Below are 21,119 nucleotides of genomic sequence, written 5' to 3' on the forward strand. Positions count from 1 at the left end.
TATATAATCAGTCCAACACAACCATTCAACAAAATCAGCCAGTAAGAGTCAAGTCGTTGCCATTTAATACTGCAAAACAAACGACAACATGTGTCGAGTCGACTTCGCGAGATAACGTATACTAATTAGTCGCTAATCAACTAGAATCAAAACAGAATAACTGAGTGATTCAGGCATTTTTCGGACAAAATGGAACTTACGAAACTTAATTATTTGACGACGTTACTCAGGTCGACTATACGGACTATTACACGTAACAAACAATCGACAAACAATATAGACTAAACAGGGCACCAAATTATTTCAATATTCGGGATATTTAGCATGGATTTTACGAAACTAGTCGACAATATCAATCGAAGCGAATAGACATCTCATAACATATACTTAACACTGAAGGAAAAGAAATCGACCAAATAAAAGGGTCTTGAAGATGGGGGGATTGGCAGAAAATAATCAAAAATCCAGAAACAAATCTACGAACATATGAGTAGCACATAGACAGAAGGAAAGAAAAGAAAAATAAACCGGAAGCTTACCTCAAAAAGAACCAGGTTTGGCTTTTAGGGTTCTTGAACTCAGATTTGGGGTTCGAAGAGTTCTGCTTATATTTGACCGGAACCAAAGTTGATTAGGGTATGAGGGATGTCAGGGGAGTGACTAGGGTGAATTTGGGACTCATCCGGTGATTTAGGGTTTAGGCTCGAACCTTCGAATGATTATTCGAGACGTTCCAGGAAGATTCGAGCCAAACCATTACCAGATCGGGGTTGAGGGTGGTCTTGTGTCTTAAGGGTGTTAGTCTGGTGGTCATCGGCGTTGTTGTCGTCGGGTTCAGATGAAAGGGGAGCTATGGCGGCTGCTAGGGTTCGGGGTATTTTGGGGTCCTTTCTGAGAAAGATGAAGGAACGGGGTGGGGGCTTGGATAGGGGGGCGAGGTAAAAGGTTTAGGTTTATATACGGATTAAGGGTTTAGATCCTGGCCGTTGGATCAAGGGGTTGGACGGCTCAGATCTAACGCCTTGAAACGGCGTCGTTGTGGTTAAATGAGCGGCCTGATCGGGACCGTTCATTTGAATCACATCAACGGATCAAAACAAGGACGCCGATACGGCGTCGTTTGGGGGCCGTGCTTGGGCAGCCTGGGTTGGGTTGTGTCTGTTTTGGTTTTGGGCCTAATTTTGGTCTCAAATTTGAGCCCAAATCCGGATTTTCCTCCAATTAAAACCCTTTTCTTTTCCTTCTTTTAATTTCTAATTTAACAAAATTCCTAACTAAGTTGTAAAATCAAAAATAAAACTTATACAAATATTGATTATTACTTAAACAAACAATTATCACACACATTAACCATTAAAATAAAATAAAATCACTTAATGACAACAAATAGAATAAAAGATGCATATTTTTGTGATTTTCCTTAAAACCAAATTAAAGTTTAATTAATTCCTAAATGCACAATTCAATCGTAAATGCGCATGTGACACATATTTTTTTGTATTCTTAACTATAGCAAGGTGAGTATTTACAGACAAAACAATTATTGAAATGTCACGCAGATTCTCAAAATTGTACCCGAAGGTAACCCTTTTTTTTAATTTTTTTTTGAATTGTTTTGGGGGTAATTATCATACAGAGCAAAAAATCACGTGCTTACACCAAGTAAGTGCAAGCGACCTAGATGGTCTGGTCAACATAATCTTTCCACCACCTCTTGGCGGAACCAGTCATCTGAAACAAAGAAAAATCTACCCCATTGGTCTAACTACACCCATGCCCCCCAGCATCTCATGGCAGCGGTCAAGATAATATTATGGGTCCTCAGAAGGTGCGCCACTGAAGTAAACTGGGAAGAGCTTGGTAAAGTTGTCCAATCTCAATAAAGCTTAGAAGACATGACGGGTGTATCGTCGGCTTGTGCCGCAACAACTAGCTGAACTGCCCCAACTGGCAGGGTTGTTGGAGTCTGGTACTGGGGAGCCATCTTCTCCGGAGTATGAGTAGCGGAAGTCTGTGCTCCTCCCCCAGCCCGAGAGATGGCTGGTGCCACCGAAAATGTGTCGGCCTGGGCCACACTCTCCCTAAGGCCCACCAAACGGATTAGAACATCCTAAAGCACTAGAGTGGCTATGAACCCCTCTAGGACCTGAGCTGGTCCAACAGGTACAGTCTAAGCTGGACCATCCTCATCAAAATCTACATAAGACACCACTGTTAGTGTTGCTGCCCGAGCTCTAGGCTGAGCTCTACCTCGACCTCTGGCGCGACCTCGGCCTCTACCTCTGCCCCTAGTAGGGGCTGCCACTAGGGGCTCCGGCTGCTGTCATGTTGTAGATGTAGTACGTGATCTTTCCATCTGTGAGAGAATAGGAATAGAAGAGTTCAATCATCAATGATAGAATAAAAATCGCACGACAGAGAAGAATAGAAGTGACATTGTTCCTATACTTCATAGCCTCTGGGAGACAAGTACAGACGTCTTCGTACCGATCCTCCAGACACTACTAAGCTTGCTCGTGACTCGTGAGACCTAGGTAACTTAGTGCTCTGATACCAAATTATCACGGTTCAAAATTCCTACCTTCGAGATCGTGATGGCGCCTAACATTCTACTCGCTAGGAAAGCCAACGTTAGAGTAATTCTCATGTCATTTTTAAACAATTCAAGTAATTAAAACCAATTACACTAAAATAAAACTAGAATAATGTGCGAAAAGTCGTAAAAACAAAAATATCTAAGTACAACCCCGGGACTGGTATCACAAGTCATGAGCTACTAGAAGTTCTACAAATAGAGTCTTAAACAAATAAAATTGTCTCGAATGAAATAAACAGTAAAAGGGGAAACAGGAAGGGGACTTCAAGGTCTGCGGACGTCGGCAGATCTACCTCAAGTCTCTGAATGTGATAATCTGATATTGTACACCTCACGTACAGCTGGGACCAGTACCAAATTCTGCACAAGAAGTGCAGAGTATAGTATGAGTACAACCGGCCCAATGTACTCCATAAGTGTCGAGCCTAACCTTGACGGGATAGTGACGAGGCTATGACATGACACTCACATAACTAAACTTGTAGAAACATAGATATATAAACCAACAATAACAAAATAGAGATTTAATATGTACGGTTGGGAGGGGACATGCTAAAGGGGAACAAGATACAATAACTAAAATAGGAATGCCAACACAAGATAATCGAATAAATCATCAACCATTAAAGACGGATAAACATACAAAATAACGATGGCACGACATCACCCCCCGTGCTTTTACTCTCAACCTTTCCATGAAATGATGAATATGACATAGCATCACCCTCCGTGTTTTTACTCTCAAACTTACCATCGATAAATATGGCACGACATCACCCTTCGTGCTTTTACTCTCGATTTGCCTATGTAACAATGAATAATTGATATAGATGGCAAGACATCACCCTTTGTGCTTTATCTCTCTTCCTCACTATGAATTAATTAATAAATGAAATAAGAACCTTGTACGGCATCACACTTCGTGCTTTAACACTCTCCCTTACCATGTAGTAATAAATATAATAAAATTCGGGAGATCGATAATGCAAGAATAAACTTTACGTCAATAATAATTCCAAGATACCGAACCTCAACTTCCAAAATAATCCACCATCATAGTTAATCCATAAATACTGAAGGAATGATCAAGTAAGTGATAATCCAATCTAAGTATGGATGTCATAATTAAAGAGGCAATAAATAACAAAGAACAACGTCTACCTGCATGCTTTAACCCAACAACAATGCATAAGTATTCGTCACTTCACATATACATTGTAACCACACATTAAACACGGAGCAAATATGCAAAAAATCATAATCCCTCAAGTCAAGGTTAACCACGACACTTACCTCACTCCGCAATTGAATCAAGGTTCAACCAAGGCCTTGCCTTTCGAACAAGCCTCCGAACTAACCAAATCTAGTAAATTATTAACCAAACGATTCAAAATAAGCTTTAGGAACTACCCCCGAATGAAAGAGGTTCAATTTAGGTCATTATTGAAAAAGTCAACAAAAGTCAAACCTCGGGCCCGCTTGGTCAAAATATAAAATTCGGACCAAAATTCGATCATTCATTCACCCCCGAGCCCGGTTATGTAATTTATTCGAAATTCGACCTCAAATTCTACCCAAATTAATAATTTCTACCAAGAAAATCCTAGATTAAATGATGAAAACTTATGAAATGTAATGGATAAATGAAGGAAAGTAGATTAAGGTCACTTACCAATGAATTGAGGAAGAAAAGCTTTTGAAAAAATCGCCTCTAAGGTGTTTAGGGTTGAGAATTTGAAAGAATGAGCTAAAATCCCGTCTATCTCAGCTTTTGACCAGGTGCAGATATCGCAATTGCGACCAATTACGTACCCTGCAAATGCGGGACATGCTTCGCAATTGCGAAGAAGCCCCATCTCTGCTATCATCGCATTTGCGATGATTTGTTCGCAAATGCGAACTATGATCCTCCGCAAATGCGATCTCAACTGACACACCCCTCTTCGTAGATGCGAAGATTTTCTTCACAATTGCGAACATGACAGAAAATTGATTCTTCGCCAGCGACCTGCACCAGAACAGATTCTCACCAGCTATTTTTCTTAAGTCCAAACCACTCCGAAGCCTATTCGAAACTCACCTGAGCCCTTGGCGCTCCAAACCAAACATGCACGCAAGTCCAAAAATAATATACGAATTTACTTGCAGTGATCAAACCACCAAAATAACACCTAGAACTACGAATCGAATGCCAAAACGAATGATATTTTCAAAGAAAATTAAGAACTTTCATTTTAATAACCGGACGTCCGAATCATGTTAAATCAACTCTTTTTTGCGCCAAATTTTGCAGACATGTCATAAATACTGTAATGAACGTATACCAAGTTTCGGAACCAGAGTCCAAACCCGGTAGCAACAAAGTCAAACTTCGGTCAAACTTGAAATTTCTTTCAACCTTTAAACTTCTAATTTTCAACAAATTGCGAAATTCAAGCTAGAGACCTCCGAATTCAATTCCGGGCATACACCAAAGTCCAAAATCACGATATGGACCCACTGGGACCGTCAAAATATGAATCTGGATCCGTTTGCTCAAAACATTGACCTAAGTAGTGAATTTTAAAGGACGATTTCACATTTTAATCAATTTTTCACAGAAAACCTTCCAGAAAAAGACACGGACAACGCACGCAAATCGACGAAAGCTAAGCAGAGCTAATCAAGGTCTCGAATCACATAATTGAGGGTTTAAACTATAAATAATCTATCGGATCATCACACTTGATAATTTGGAGAGCATTCAACTCTAGCGCCTCTCGAGAAACTAGAAAGTACCCATGTAGCGCATAAACATTTATGTTTGAAAAAGAAGAACTGAAGGAATCTTCAAGTAGTACGAGCTAAGGTTTGAAAAAATATAATAGGACAGCTATAACTTGCATCAAAGGATTACAGCATGTTTGGAAGCTTGTTTGGGCCAAAAGGGTTTTTTTTGTGCCAAAAATGCCTTCTTCCAAAGGTATTTGGTCAAGCTTTTAGAAGGAAAAAAGTATTTTTGCATAGAAATTAAAGCAGTTTGTTAGAAGCAGGGAAAAAAAAGTAACTTCTCCACAAAAGCATTTTTTTGAAAAGCATTTTTAAGAAAAATACACTTAGAAATACTTTTTAAAAGTTTGATCAAACTTTAATTGCTGCTCAAAAGTACTTTTCAAATTAAGTAGTCAAACAAACTATTTCTCAACAAAAGTACCTTTTGAAAAGCACTTTTGACAAAATACTCTTCAAAATAAACTGATTTTCGAAATTTGGCCAAGCAGGCTATTAGTCGGTTTTAGGAAGTCCAAAGGTAAAATACAGGAAACCAATTTCTATTGTTTTTCCACTTCTAGCAATCATTCATTCTTTTTATGACTCTGACTCACGAAGAGAGTAATGTGCATAAACCAAGAAAGTATGCAGCTCCGCGGATCACCAATCAGCCCCACAAATGTCATGATTACAAGCTGTTTGATGCTCCCTCATAGCAACAATCAGTGATTTATGGTCAAAATCAGATGCACTATGTACGCACAACTAAGTCGAGCAAATAAGCAAATACCGTTCCCTCAAAAACTGTCATCTGGCTTCAATTTTCTAGATCCCAGGATGAGTTCAAAAGACTGCCATAAAATCCATATCTTCCCCTTTTTGGGAGGTTAGCACGGCAAGCTCTCAAAAAGCAATATTAATCCAGAGCGCATATTAGGGAAACAATTTTATAATTCCATAGCATTAGCCTGTACACATTGCTCACCAGAAAAAAATAATACGCTAGATAATAGTTAATATGAGCATACTAGTGAACTACAGGATATAAACCAAACGAATAAAAAGAAGAAAAGAAGGAAGAATGCAGAATTCTTCAATTGAACAGTCGCAAGAAAAGGAACTAAAGATGCCAACCGATACAAGGAACTTGATTTCGTCCCTTCCGAGAAAGAGCTACACCTATAAACTTACAAGAAACATAAGACACTGAGAAAAAGTAAAAAAGGAACTAGAAAAGTATATATGTAAGACAGAGTAAGGCGCTGCAGAATTGGGGTTGTGCAGGTTAGGGGGATCATCTGCAGATTTAAGTATCTTCAATTTTTGTCAACATGAACTCAAGTCTTCCTAGAGTTTTTAACTCAACCCATATGTCTTGCCTTCTTATTGCTGCAAGAGGGACATCTGTATTCCTTGATACTTTGAGCCTTTGCAGGCGTTATTTTCACGCACTTGCCATGATACCACCTTTCACAAATATCACAGCCAATCCAGAACTCATCTGCATTGCCATTTGTTCCACAACTTCCACATAGAGTTTCTTCATGCTCGTCTTCATTCCCTTCATCCTCATCATCACTCTCCTCACGTAGCCTTTGATTTGCTTTAACTTGTTTTTCTCTCTGCAAGCAAGCAAGCAAGAACGTAATCTAAGTTATACATGGAAAAGGGTGATCCACAAATATAAATGATTGAATAGAGTACCTTTGTGTTATTCTTTGATTTCTTTCCACTATCAACACTAGGTTTGTCCTTCAAAGGCTTCCTCCCTGTCACGACTTCAAAGACAGTTGGCAGATCATTTATCAGGGTAAACAGACGACTCCTGTTTAGCCAAAAAACACCACCAAAAGAAATGACATTAGGGACTAGAAGTTTAGTTCATTTAAACAAAGGTAGATAGTTTGCACTGTGTAAATCGTCAAGCCTGCTGAGACTGCAAACCACTCTCAATCCAGGGAGGCTCGGTGAGATAAACCGTAACCAAGATAGCTTTACCATCATGAAGGAAAAGTTTTATCAGAATATACAAAAGAATATCTTCAAGGCGATTACTTGTATACCAGCCACATTTTGGTATCAATGTGAACTGAAGTACAGGACGATCCACGTGATATTTTTGTAAATTAGGCCGTAAAAGGAAAACTACTAAAGAAGATACACGAATGTGTAATTTGGTTTATTATATCTTGCCACAAGGTGGACACTAAAAGAGATCCAAGCATGCAAATAGTAAAACGTTGAAAGTAAAAAAGGAAATGACAAGGAAATAAACCAAATAAAACAATTCTGAGACCTGAAGTTCAACCAGATATATGTAGGTGTGACCCATTTAAAGAACTGGACATACATCACTACATTATTTTGGACTGCGAGGAAAAGCTGATTGACCATAGAACTCACTGGTGGCCCATTTGAGTGTGTAACCTTTTGAAAGGTAAAAGATGCTTATTGTGGGGCACATCCAAGAGAGGTGTAGCTCATATAAAATAAGTACAACAGACCCAAAAGCAAAAAGAAATAGTTAATGGGACCTATGCGGCTATGCTTAGCATCATACCACACTGCAGTAGACCATATAGTATTACAAGATCAGCCAAATACTCATTCAAAAAGCATCTGAATATTTCATAGCTAACAAGATGAAAAAATTACTATTTCAGAGTTGATATGAGTGGCCATTACTGCAGCTGATTGAGGTAGATATCACTTGATATCCCTTATTTAGTTATATATGTTCACCAGTAAATCTCCAAAGCCATTTCATTAGCAATATACCTATTCTGCAGTCTTAAGATTTTACCCAGTTCATCATCTCGTTTTGAGGCAGTCACCAAAGGCCGGGCCATTAAACTAAATGAAACTTTCTGCATTCGGAGTTCCTTTCCCATAGGAAATTGCTACTTATTCTGTTCAATTGTTTTTCAACACTTACTGGCAGAGGAAAGGCGGATATTCAATATGTAGGGATGCTGTCAAGAACACTATTTATAAGTGTTACTCTTCCACCTAAACACCTCTCCAATTCAACTCAAACACTCTTCCATCCAATGATAAAAACTATTCCCTCCATGTGGTCAAAACCTTTTTCAACAGGGTGGTCACCTCCAGCCAAAACTTCTTTTTTTGGTTTTTTATGTTTTTGGTTTTTTGAGAAGTGGAGCCTTAGCATAACGGGTAAAGTTACTACCATGTGACCAAGAAGTCTCGGGTTCGAGCCGTGAAAACAACCTCTTGCAGAAATACAGGGTAAGGCTGCGTACAATACACCCCTGTAATTCGGCCCTTCCCCGGACCCCGCGCATAACGGGAACATAGTGCACCAGGCTGCCCTTTACGTTTTTGGTTTTTTCAACCTCCTGTCAAACTTCTCCTTGCAATATCAGTTTCATCCTATATTTTCCAACCAAAGGAAGCCCGAGATACATTTCAGTAAGGTGTTCAACTACGCAACCTAGTCTAGTACCTCTACCATATTTCTACATTCTAACGTCATTCAGAGGGAACATGAGACTTTTCTTCAAGTTGTGTAAAAACCTAAAACATCCTTACAATCTAAGTTGCTCCGACATGGCAATTTAGGTGCCGCACTCGTGTCGACACGACACTAATATGGGTGTGGGTATGGGATCCGTACCGGATTTGGCCAAACAAGTTTGGGTACTTTGACCTCGACGGATAAAAAATTCGAGAGGAGATACAATTTGGTTTCCAGGATCAAAACCTAAACTAGGATAAATTTGAAGAAAATAGTATATCTTATCTAGGAAATCAATCCTTTACTTATCTACAACTTCAGAATTAAAAAAAAATCAACGCTTTACAAGCTATACGTAAGTATTCCATAAAATTTCTCATAAGTTAGAGATATTTTTTTTTTTGCATTATTTTTTGCAGAATTTCCGCACCCGTTTCCGTACTAGGATCCGTATCCCCAAATCTTAGAATTTACATCTCGAAGGATCCGACCTCTAGATCAGCACCCCTATATCCGGACACCCGCACCCATGTCCAAGCAACTTAGCTTAAAATTCAAGAGTACTACTTAGAGATATTTTTTTTGTGTATTTCCTGACCTATATAACAATAGGGTATCATGTGAGACAGTAACAATCAACCCTATTCTTTCTCTTATTCTTAACATATTGCTAAATCAAGCTGTTTGTATAATGAATGAAGAATGGAGATATGGCGTCATCCTGTCACAACCCCCTCTTACAATGGAAAAACCTTCCCAACTTATAATCATGGAAAAGCTTACGATAGACACAGAATATGATCCATTTTAGCTATCTCTCCCTAACCCCATATTTATCATTAATTTTAACAAAAATGCCTAAATTAATATGATCATACCCTTTCTCAAGATCCAATTTCCATAAGACGCCAGCTTCTTCTGCGTCAATCTTATATCTATCCACTCGCTGAAAATTAAGAATACATACATAATATGTCTGCCAAAGATGAATGCATTTTGTACCTACCAAGAAAAAAAATGAAGATGAATGCATTTTGTGAGCCCAAGATTAGTCATGCAGCAACATCTTTCGACTTCTTATTCAATATCTGCACATTTAATTTGTATTATTAATGGGTCTACAATTGTTTAATTCCACTGCCTCTCTTTTCTTTGATATCAACGCTATAAAAATAGCATTAAGAAGGTTTTCGCTGTATCTGCCTTTACAATAGGCCAACATTTTTAAAAAGAGCTATTCATAATCCATCTAACTTTATTATCTAAACTACCCTTAATGACTATCTCACCCCTTCTTAAGTTAATTGACCCTGCAACCTTTCTATATTTCTCTACTTATGACCATAAGTCAGCACATTTCCAGTTAGGCCTTTAGCTTTAAGATTCAGTAGATAGCTCTTCATGTTGAACTTTCCAAATGTGCCTCATCCTCAATCAACAGTGACATCCTCCTTTAGCATGCCTATGTTAATTGTCTCTTACATTTGTGTTTGTCATTTTTTTTAAATAATTCTTGTGTTAGTATCACCCACTATAAACTATAAGCAGTTTGCCTTTTGCCTCCATGAGATTTAGTCCATCTTAATAATCTCATTTTCTTCTGCCAACATTACATCCTTCTATGCTATCTTTTTCTGTTAATTCCCTATGTCCTTCCATTTTCGTCAAGACTGTCAATAGTACTCTGAAAAGTTTTTTTTTCCTTGTGAATAAAGCCGAAAACATTAGCATTCCACTCTTTTAAGTACCTCTTCAATAGTTTCAATTTCCTTTGCTAAAACATCTGGTGTGCCCTCCACCCTCATACAATTTGCGACTGGTCTTGTAAGTTTTTTATCATGTCCTTTGAGCCACTGATTCTCAAATGTGAAATTAGATTTATTATGGTCTTGTAAGTTTTTTATCATGTCCTTTGAGCCACTGATTCTCAAATGTGAAATTAGATTTATTATTCTATTCACCATACTCAAGCATTATTGGAGCACAGTTCGAGAATAGATTAGGGAGCTCAACTTATATTTCTGAAGGCTCCATCTTGTCCATCAACAAAAAACTAGTCTATCCTCGAGACTGCACCTCCATTCTGTCCCTTGAACCAAGTGTATCTTTCATTTTGCAAAGGTAAATCTATCAGCTTCAGGTCTTGTATGAAGCTGTAAAATAAAGCATTAAGCCGAACAATCTCCATCCTCCCTTTCTAACGTCAGTGGATCTGGTGACATTAAAGTCACCTCCTACTACCCAAGGCCATGTTCCATCTGATTTGACAGTTAATTTTGTTTAGTTTCACTTTTTTCTAGATTTTGTGGATCCTTTATAGTGAAGTCTTACCATCTCCAATATAATTAGTTCTGGTGGTTTCATCTTCCAATCAAAATTGATAGAAGAAAAAGCATCTGCTTCAGGACTACTATGTTCATCTACTTCAAGACCAGTATGTTCACTGATAGACCCTCTAGCAAATGCATATTTGCTCCCTTTGATAGAGGTCGACAAATTCCAACGCTTCAACCAAATCAAAACAATTATGAAGTGAGGGACCTTTCCTTTGAGTTTCTTTTTTTAGGAAAACTAGTGACATTAAAGTTGTCACAAATTGCTCATGGTCGATGTTAGTTTGGTAGTTAAATAGTACTCCCTCCGTTTTATTAGATGAGGTAGTTTGACTCGGCACGGAGTTTAAGAAAAAAGAAGATTTTTAAAACTTGTGTTCTTAAAAGCTTAAGGGGTAAAAGGTTTGTGGGGCCATGACATTTATGTGACTACAAAAGCTTCTCATTAAGGGTAAATGGGAAAAATGAAGAGTTTAAAGTTGAATTATTTCAAAATTTAGAAATGTGTCATTTGTTTTGGAACAGACTAAAAAGGAAAGTACCTCATCTAATATGAAACGGAGGGAGTAGTAAATAACTCTAATCTCATATGTATTAGGAGTAGGACATGTATTATATATATAGGGCTCATTGTATCATTGTCAACACATGTGAATAAAATATTTTCCAGTTCATTCTCACTTGGTATCAGAGCCGTGGTGGTGAGACACATCCGGGAACTAGAATACAGAGTCAGAAGTCACCGTGTCTCAATTTTCCGGCAACTTTTCAAGGCTATTTGCGTCATCTCTCTCCGTCAGTGTTGTGCAAAATCTAACACCACAAGATCCGTCATCGTCCGGCGACCAAACCCAAGTAAAAATCTCCGGCAGAAGCCTCCTTGCGCGCCCTCACGCGCCGTCAGAAGCTAGGGTTCCGGCGTGCACATGAGCTCACGCGCCGGCAAGTACAACCACTTTCGACCATTTTTTGATAAAGTTTCTACATAAGAGTTGGGTCGCCTACTAATTCCGACCCCACCCATACTGTTTTCGTTTGATTCTGACCACTTTGAGTTTTTCCGGTGACTCCACTGATTTTTTCCGGCAGCTACAGTAATTTTCCGGCTAAAACAGTGTCTACTTCATCTGTTTCAGCGAGTTTTTAATTGATTCTTTCTGTTATTTGGTGATAATTTTATAGACCTCTCTTCAATCCGACGATGTTTTTGGGAGTAGATGCTTTCGGGTCTAAAAACCCGGGCTCTGGCAATTTCGGTGTTATGATTACCTCAAAACCTTTAATGGGAAGTTCAAACTACTTATCTTGAGCTTCGTCTGTCGAGTTGTGGTGTAAAGGTCAAGGTGTTCAAAATCATTTAATCAGGAAGTCTAGCGAAGGAGATGAAAAAGCCAAAGCACTTTGGGAGAAAATCGATGCTCAATTATGCAGTATTCTGAGGCGATCTATTGATTCCAAGTTGAGCCCTTGTTTCGTCCATTCCTTATACACTAATGACATATCTCGTTTCTATGATGTGATATCGCGGATGACAAATTTAAAGAAACATGAATTAGATATGTCTACTTACTTAGGACAATTATAGGCAGTCACGGAGGAATTTGAGAAGTTGATGCTAGTTTCTGCTAGTGTTGAAAAGTAATAAGAGCAGCGACAAAAGATATTTCTAGTTCTTACTCTTGCTGGACTTCCTAATGATCTTGACTTAGTAAGCGATCAGATTTTGGCTAGTCCGACTGTCCCCACAATTGATGAATTATTCTCTCAATTACTTCGCCTTGCTGCAGCACCAAGTCACCCAGTGATCTCATCACAGACACTTGACTCGTCTGTTCTCGCATCCCAGACGGTGGACAATCGGGCATCTCAAACTATGGAGAATAGACGCGTAGGAGGTCGCTTTGGAAGAACTAGACCCAAATGCTCTTAGTGTCATAAACTTGGACATACTCGTGACGTGTGTTATTCTTTACATGGCTGTCCACCCTAAAATGCTTATGTTGCTCAGACTGAGACTACAGGTAACCAGGGATTTTCTTTATCTGAAGGGGAATATAATAAGTTCCTTCAGTATCGAGCAAGTAAGCAGACATCTCCACAAATAGCCTCTGTAGCTCAGACTAATACTTCTGTTGCTGGTAATTCTTTTGCTTGTATTTCCCAGTCTAGTACTCTTGGACCATGGGTCGTGGACTCAGGCGCTTCTGATCATATCTCTGGTAATAAATTCCTTTTGTCAAATGTTGTGTATTCACAGTCTCTTCCCGCTGTTACTTTAGCCAATGGATCTCAAACTAAAGCAAAAGGGAGGTTGTCCTTTTAGTCTTGCATCTATTAGTTGTTTGACTCATGCATTGTGGTATATATTTTATTGATGATTCTTTTATTATGCAGTCGTTTGACTCATGCCACAGAAGTCTTACCCATTCCAACTGTTGGGAGTCTAGCGTGGCTCTTCCTAGATCCCCAGCCACAGGAACACCACTCTTGACTTATCATCGTCGTACGCGCCCAGTTGATTCACATCCTGTACCTGACCCTGCTCCTACTGCGGACTTGTCTCTTCCTACTACACCGATTGCACTTCGGAAAGGTATACAGACCACACTTAATCCTAATCGCCATTATGTCGGTGTAAGTTATCATCGTCTGTCATCACCCTATTATGCTTTTATATCTTCTTTGTCCTCTGTTTCCATCCCTAAATCTATAGGTGAAGCATTGTCTCATCAAGGATGGCGACAGGTTATAATTGACGAGTTGTCTGCTTTACATACGAGTGGTACTTGGGAGCTCGTTCCTCTTCCTTCAAGTAAATCTACTGTTGGTTGCCGTTGGGTATATGCAGTCAAGGTTGGTCCGGATGGAAAGGTTGATAGTCTTAAGGCTCGTCTTGTTGCCAAGGGATATACTCAGATATACTCGTCTTAAGACCTTGTATGTCGCTTGCGCCGGTCACTTTATGGTCTAAAGCAGTCTCATTGAGCCTGGTTTGGTAAGTTCAACACAGTTATCTAGGAGTTTGGCATGACTCGGGGTGAAGCTGATCACTCTGTGTTTTATCGGCATTCTGCTTCGGATCTCTATATTTAGCTGGTGGTTTATGTTGACGATATTGTTATTACCGGCAATGATCAGGATGGTATTACTAAATTGAAACAACATCTCTTTCAACACTTTCAGACTAAGATCTGGGCAAACTAAAGTTTTTTCAGGTATTGAGGTCGCTCAGTCTAGCTCAGGTATTGTGATATCACAATGGATGTATGAGTTAGACATTCTTGAGGAGACAGGAATGACAGGTTGTAGAACGATTGACACTCTGATGGATTCGAATTCACTTCTGCTAGGACAGGGGGAGCCGCTTAGCGATCCTGCAAGATATAGGCGGTTGGTTGGTAAATTAAATTATCTCACAGAGACTAGACCTGACATTTCCTTTCTTATGAGCGTTGTAAGTCAGTTTATGGATTCTCTCTGTGATAGTCATTGGGATGCAGTTGTTCGCATTCTTCGATATATAAAATCGGCTCCAGGAAAAGGGTTATTGTTTGAGGATCGAAGCCATGAGCAGATCGTTGGATACTCAGATGCTGATTGGGTAAGATCACCTTCTGACAGACGTTCTACGTCTGGATATTGTGTTTTAGTAGGAAGCAATTTGGTGTCTTGGAAGAGCAAGAAACAGAATGTAGTTGCTCGATCTAGTGCAGAAGCACAATATCGAGCAATGGCAATGGCAACATGTGAGCTAATTTAGATCAAACAATTGCTCAAGGAGTTGAAATTTTGGTGAAATCAGCCAGATGGAACTTGTGTGCGATAATCAAGCTGCCCTTTATATTGCATCAAATCTGGTGTTCCATGAGAGGACTAAACACATTTAGATTGATTGTCACTCGTCAGAGAAAAGATACTCTGAGGAGATATTGCTAAAAAACTTGTGAAGTCGAATGATCAGCTTGTTGATATTTTCACCAAGTCTCTCACCGATGATCGTATTAGTTATATGATTTATATGTACCAATTTGAGGGGGAGTGTTAGTTTGGTAGTTAAATAATAGTAAATAACTCTAATCTCATATGTATTAGGAGTAGGACATGTATTATATATATAGAGAGAGAGCTCATTGTATCATTGTCATCACATGTGAATAAAATATTTTCGTGTGCATTCTCACAATCCATACCAAACAACTCTTACAGTTGCTAGCTCAATCATAAATCCTCTTCGCTCATTTTAACTTGGGCCATTACGCCCTAGAGATTTCGACTATAGTTATTTTTCTATATTTTTGGAATTGCGTAAAAAGGAACACAAGAAACTAATTTAGACATACTTAGGTTTCAACTCTCCACTGACACCTTACATCCTCCGACCAAATAATATATGTTCTTCCATTCCCTATTGTCATTCTAACACTTTCTTTCCCATTCATATCAAAAACATCATCTGTTAACAAGTATCTTCCCTTCATCCTTGTCTGGATTTAATATCTTTTTTCTATTGAGTTGTCTAATGTGCCATTTGTTTTTATTAAGATTAAAACATTTGAATCTGAATATTAAGATGTGCATTGAGATTAAGACATCTGAACTTGAATATACATCTGAATATTGAGATGTTGTATTGAGATCTGAAAACTAAATAAATTAAGACATGTTTGTTTTCTCAACACTTATATACAAAATTCGGTTTTATTTAAAAATTAATAAATAATACAAACAAAATACTAATTAATCTAATACTTTATCAACTAAATATTTTTTTTAAATAATTATATGGTGGTTGGTAGTGGTAGTGGTTGTGGTGATGGCTAAAGGTGGTGGTTATGGGTGCCGACAAAGGATGGTGGTTGGTGGTGGCATAGTTATGGTAGTGGTGACCATCTTATTCATCCCTCAAGACCACTGGCCAGCCAACCTTCTCACACGTCATAGAATAGACAAAAAAAGGCAACCAGAGTAACCACCATCTCACCTCTCTACTATTATGTTCTCCATAAGAAACTCACCACCGCTTTGGAGAAAAACTCAGCTCTTCACTACCATAAGCGGAGGAAAGCCAAGCTGATCGTTGAAATTTTGTTGTCAAATTGACAGAGGAATCTTTCATCAGAGAAGAATGGCCAGACTCATCGTAAGAAACCTCCAGGATCCAAAAGATAGCCTAACTTCGACTATAACTCACCGGAATTAACTTCGACTATAACTCACCGGAATCTGTCGTCAAGTTTACTACCTACATTATTGGTTTGGGGTTTTAGAGAAGAATTTTAGGAAAAGAAAGATTTTGATGTGGTTAAGGGAAAAAAATTGAAGAAAATGGGGAGGAACAGGAAGAAGAGGAGAATGAGAAGAAAATGAGGGAAGGAGGGGGAAGAATTGCCAAATTTTAGGAAGCTTGGAAGAAGAAGAAGAAAAAGAGGAGGGAGTCGAGGGTTTTCTACTTTTTTTTTAAGAAAAATTATGCATGTTTATTTTTCCTTTTCTTCAAATTACATGTGTTATTCGACAAATCGTGTGTTTGACTAGTCGATGGCAATTATATTTCACGCATATGGTCTGTAGGACTCCTATGTCTACGAGACACACTTCCGCTGAGAAAAGATGTCTATTGTGTCATTGGCATAGTCAAAGTGTGTATTTAGCAGTTGTTGCCAAAATGTACTTGGCCTCTAAAGAATTATCTCCACACCTCGAGATAGCTCCTATTTTGGGTTTTATAGCCTGGCCCATACCTTTAACATATTCTCCGAGCTCGCCATTTATGGGGACATCTTCAAAAACCAAATCACAAAAGTTCTCTTCCAATGCGTCTCTTACAAAGTTTGAATTTGACATGTTGCAACATGTCCAAAAGGACCCATTACAGCTCTCACGTGAAAAGTTTGTTTTACCGGATAACACCATTACAAATCCACCAGCAAAATTTCAACAACCTGACCTGACCCTTGATTTTGCATCGCAATTGCACACTCTTTCTCCACTCCTACTTCTGAAGCCATGTCACTAATAAAAATGTATTTTGGGGTCTGACCTTGAGAATTAGGAATCTTAATAAAAACCTATTTCATGTAATTCCTTAACCTTTCTCCAAGATCAAGCTCCATAAATTCCCCACATTGTTCCCCTATTGCTTCGAAAATATTATCTGCTGAACAAAAAAGTTATTTAGTCGAACCCAATAGCCTTACTTCACCACAATATTATCCTTGTGCATGAGAGAAGGTAATAAGCTTTGTAGTAGCACTTCATGTCCTTCATAGAACCAAGCTCCCACCTTCACTCTATCAGCTTCTGTTGTCGCGGGAAATCCAGTTAGGGGTTTATCTCCAACAAATTCAGATACATTAAAGTCCATTGATAACTTATTGTTCTTCTTAATGAGAGTTTCGATTCATTGCTATTCAGTTAGTGACACTTTGACTCTACAACCTCAGCAGCTAGGCATCTCGTCATAAATTCTTTGCATGCTTTTACTGCCTCCCACCTAACCTAATATGGTCATCTTCAATGTGTGAGTTAACAGGGATGTCACTGGCCCGTGGTAGAGTTTTGCCACTTCTAAGTAGGTGCTCTTGATTATCTCATTTGGTCTTTTAACGAGGTTCTCACCTTTTTCCACAAAACTCTAGATATTCACTGCAAGACCTATCCAACTTGAGTCTTGCATAAATTCCAATGTTATTAAAGGTGAAAAGCGCAAAAAAGCTCTAAGGTATGTTGGGGCTTTAAGCACAAAGCGCAAATAAAGCGTGGGCTTTAAAGAAAAAAAGCAAAAATGGAGAAAAACTACAAATATGTATGTGTAGTCCAAGACTAATATCTATAAGCATAAATGCACCAAATATATGGACAAAGAAATTGAAGAAAATTTACGATAAAGTGAAGTATCAATTGTTTAGTGTCGTCTCTTCCGGATTACGCTTGTTAGCAAGGAAAAGTATGCCTTAGAGCTTTGATGACAATACTGAAGCGCCCGTTAAGCGAGGCGAAGCGCTCAACATGTTTTGAGCCTCGCTTCAGGGCTTAAGCACGCCTTTGATAATACTGATAAATTCTGGAACAATGATATGATTTTTCCTCTTCCCATGCATCAAAATAATCCGTATATATCAACCTTACATAATAAACTTTTGGTATGCATGATACTCGTGCGGTTGCTCCTTCTTCCGCCGCTTCCTACAAATATCTCCAACTCCTTCCGAGGTTAGTCTCATCACCTATAACATAGCCACAGAAGTAGGCTCTGACTGACGTATATACTGAACATGAAGTTTCTCTTCCTCTCGACCCATTTGTATGTACCAACACTGGATCCGATTCGTCTCTTCCAAGTCGAAGGATTTCCTTCCGACAATGAACAGGTAGCTTTTGCCCAATGGAAAAGAGTTGGAGCCTTCAATTTATGTTTCTCGTCATCATAAGCTACGGTTAAGTTACTCCGCAAATCAAAAACCTAACACCCACCAGTTGATGTTGCTACCCTGCCCAGAGTACAAAAGCAAAGATGTTATTAGAGATAAAAGGTTTGTTATTGCTGGAAAGTTGATTGGAGAAAAGTTTTGGGTTGAGCCATGGTCTTCCGGCTCGTTTTCCAACAAATAGAGAAGTCCATCTCTTGAGCTTTGTCGACGAAACTCTTCCTTCTCTCAATGTGTTCAACCCAATGAGAAGTACTCAAGAAATTTTCCTTTAATTCAAATAATTCTTCTTTGCGAATGTTTCCTTTCAATCTTGAACTGCAAAAGTCCGTAAATTTGATCTGCATTCTCATTTTCCTAGACTAGGCTAAAGTTACTCGGTAAAATCTCTAACTTGCCCAAAAACATGACAGAAATGTTAAAAATCAGACATTAGAGTTAATTTTCACAGAGGGGGAACGATAAAAGTTTCTCCCAAATAACAACTTATATGATGTGCACGTCCGACAATACAAAAGCACCTAATTTTGTGCCAACTTGATAATAACATCCGCCGCACTAGACGACTCATTACAATTTCGTGGTATGTGAAAGAAAAGGCATCAGTTTAAGAAGTATTCCTTTCAATAAAATCCAAGTCAAATTTTCTGCTTCTACAGTGAACAGAAAATAATTGAATCGGGAAAATGAAGTGGTTTGTTAAAGTTTCAATGTGCTAACAGAATACAAAGACGGTACCTTTCGTTGCGATTAAGGCGAGCACCGAAATAGAAAGCGACAGAGAGCAGCCACGAATCGGTGTGCATAGCAACCAATGACAACCAGTCTCTCCGCTCCATCCCATCCCTTGCAAAATTGATACCTAACACCGGCTCCGGTAACTCTGGCGGAACTTCCTCCGCTGGCACTGCAACTTCCCAAGTCTCATTTGAATGTCCATACAAACACAAATTGTCTCTCTCTGGATCGCACTGTGAGAAAAATTCCTCCACATCTGAGAATTGCAAGCAAAACAAGAGAATCAATCTTTTTGATAAGTAAAAAAAAAAAGAGAATCAATTTAACAAAGCATAAGAAAAAGGGACAAATTGAAGTACCGGCAGTGAGGGCACGGAGGACGGCGGCGTGACGGGCGGAGAAGTCTTTGAAGATCTCTTCGACGGTGCGAGGGCTATGGGAGGAAGAGTTGGAAGCCATGGGCTTAGTTAGTCAATTACAAGTCACAGCTATTTATGAGATTTCAGTATTTATAAGGTTATGGTTGTACTCATGTGGAGAAAGAGGACGAGAAATGTGTAGGAACGGAGTTGACATAAGCCAAAGATTCAGGGCTATGGAAAATCTGCAGTCTCGGTGGAGAAAGTGGGATGCCCGGGGGGGCTTTGTATTAATCCGAATCTTGGATTTTGGAATCAAGTTAAAATTCAGGAATATTTTACATTTTGAGGTTTTGACTTAGGCAAAATAACTAGATAACCCCTTAAACTTAGCAATGTTTGTCAATTAGATACTCTAGCTTAATAATGATCAAATAAACGCCTCAACTCGATAGAAATGCCCCTGTTAAATGCACGAAACAGCAAAATCAAGTGCGAGAAAATTACATGTCAATATTGTGTCAAAGGACGAAAAAAAATAAAAAGGCACGTGTCATTGGAAGAAAAAGATATTTTTCTTACTCTTTGTCTCAATTTACTTTTTATTTGGATGTTTATCTTGACACATTGATTTGATCATTGAGTTTCTCATCTTCTTTATAAGTTGAAAAGATAACTATAAGCCCATTTTTAAAGATTATTTTATAGCTCCATAGTTATTTTTTGGGATGATGGTGAACCCAGTAATTTATTTATGTTTAGTTTGAAATTCTCAACTTCTGTGTAGAATTAATTTTTGAAAGTATCCTTTTTATTCTTCAAATTTTTTTTGAATGACTTGACCTTGTTTGAACTGGTGTTTTACTTTTATTTTATAATTGTTATTTGAGGATGATTCTTTGGTTCTTAAAACGGGAGAATAAAAGTTACGACCAACAAAATAAGAAACTTTTTAATTTTTAAATAAGAATTTACAATATTGAATATGCGAAGGTAGTTGGCTAGTCTTTTCTTATGCTCGATACTTGAGAGATAATATTTATAAGAAAGAAAAAATCAAAAAATATTATGATTGTCACCACTATATATTTTTTACTATTCCTAAAGCTATCTAGAGATTTTTGTTGTTGACATGTTGGGGTAATTACTTGATGAACCACGAAAGAGTATTAGGTCTTAAGTAAAATAAAGGGAACTTACACAAATGTCCCAAATAAATCTCAGCTTATCAACCTCTAGCCATTAATCATAGACTTACCAAAATTAGTCAACAAAAATTGAAAAAATAAATAATAGGGTTCTTTCTCTCAAAGAATCACATGCAAAAATCACTTTCCATATTTTTAAGCGTGATTAGCAACACTAGATACAAGACGGAAAGGAAATTTTATAGATAAGGTAGCAAATAAGGTGATGAAATACAAAAAATATATACAA

The 21,119-nt window shown here is 38.3% G+C and overlaps 1 protein-coding gene across 1 annotated transcript; it reads right to left on the reverse strand.

The window, feature by feature from the left end:
* Positions 1-6,419: 6,419 nt before the first annotated feature.
* Positions 6,420-19,976, reverse strand: LOC104220989 (PHD finger protein ALFIN-LIKE 2-like). The gene is made up of 4 exons (XM_009771961.2): positions 19,683-19,976; positions 19,324-19,579; positions 7,052-7,172; positions 6,420-6,969 (listed from the first exon to the last, which is right to left on the reverse strand). Exons 1-4 carry the CDS (start codon positions 19,780-19,782, stop codon positions 6,709-6,711), a joined length of 738 nt encoding a protein of 245 aa, XP_009770263.1. The 5' UTR covers positions 19,783-19,976; the 3' UTR covers positions 6,420-6,708.
* Positions 19,977-21,119: the final 1,143 nt, after the last annotated feature.

Source organism: Nicotiana sylvestris, chromosome 3 (assembly GCF_000393655.2).
Source record: "Nicotiana sylvestris chromosome 3, ASM39365v2, whole genome shotgun sequence".
In the NCBI taxonomy this organism is placed as follows: Eukaryota; Viridiplantae; Streptophyta; class Magnoliopsida; order Solanales; family Solanaceae; genus Nicotiana; species Nicotiana sylvestris.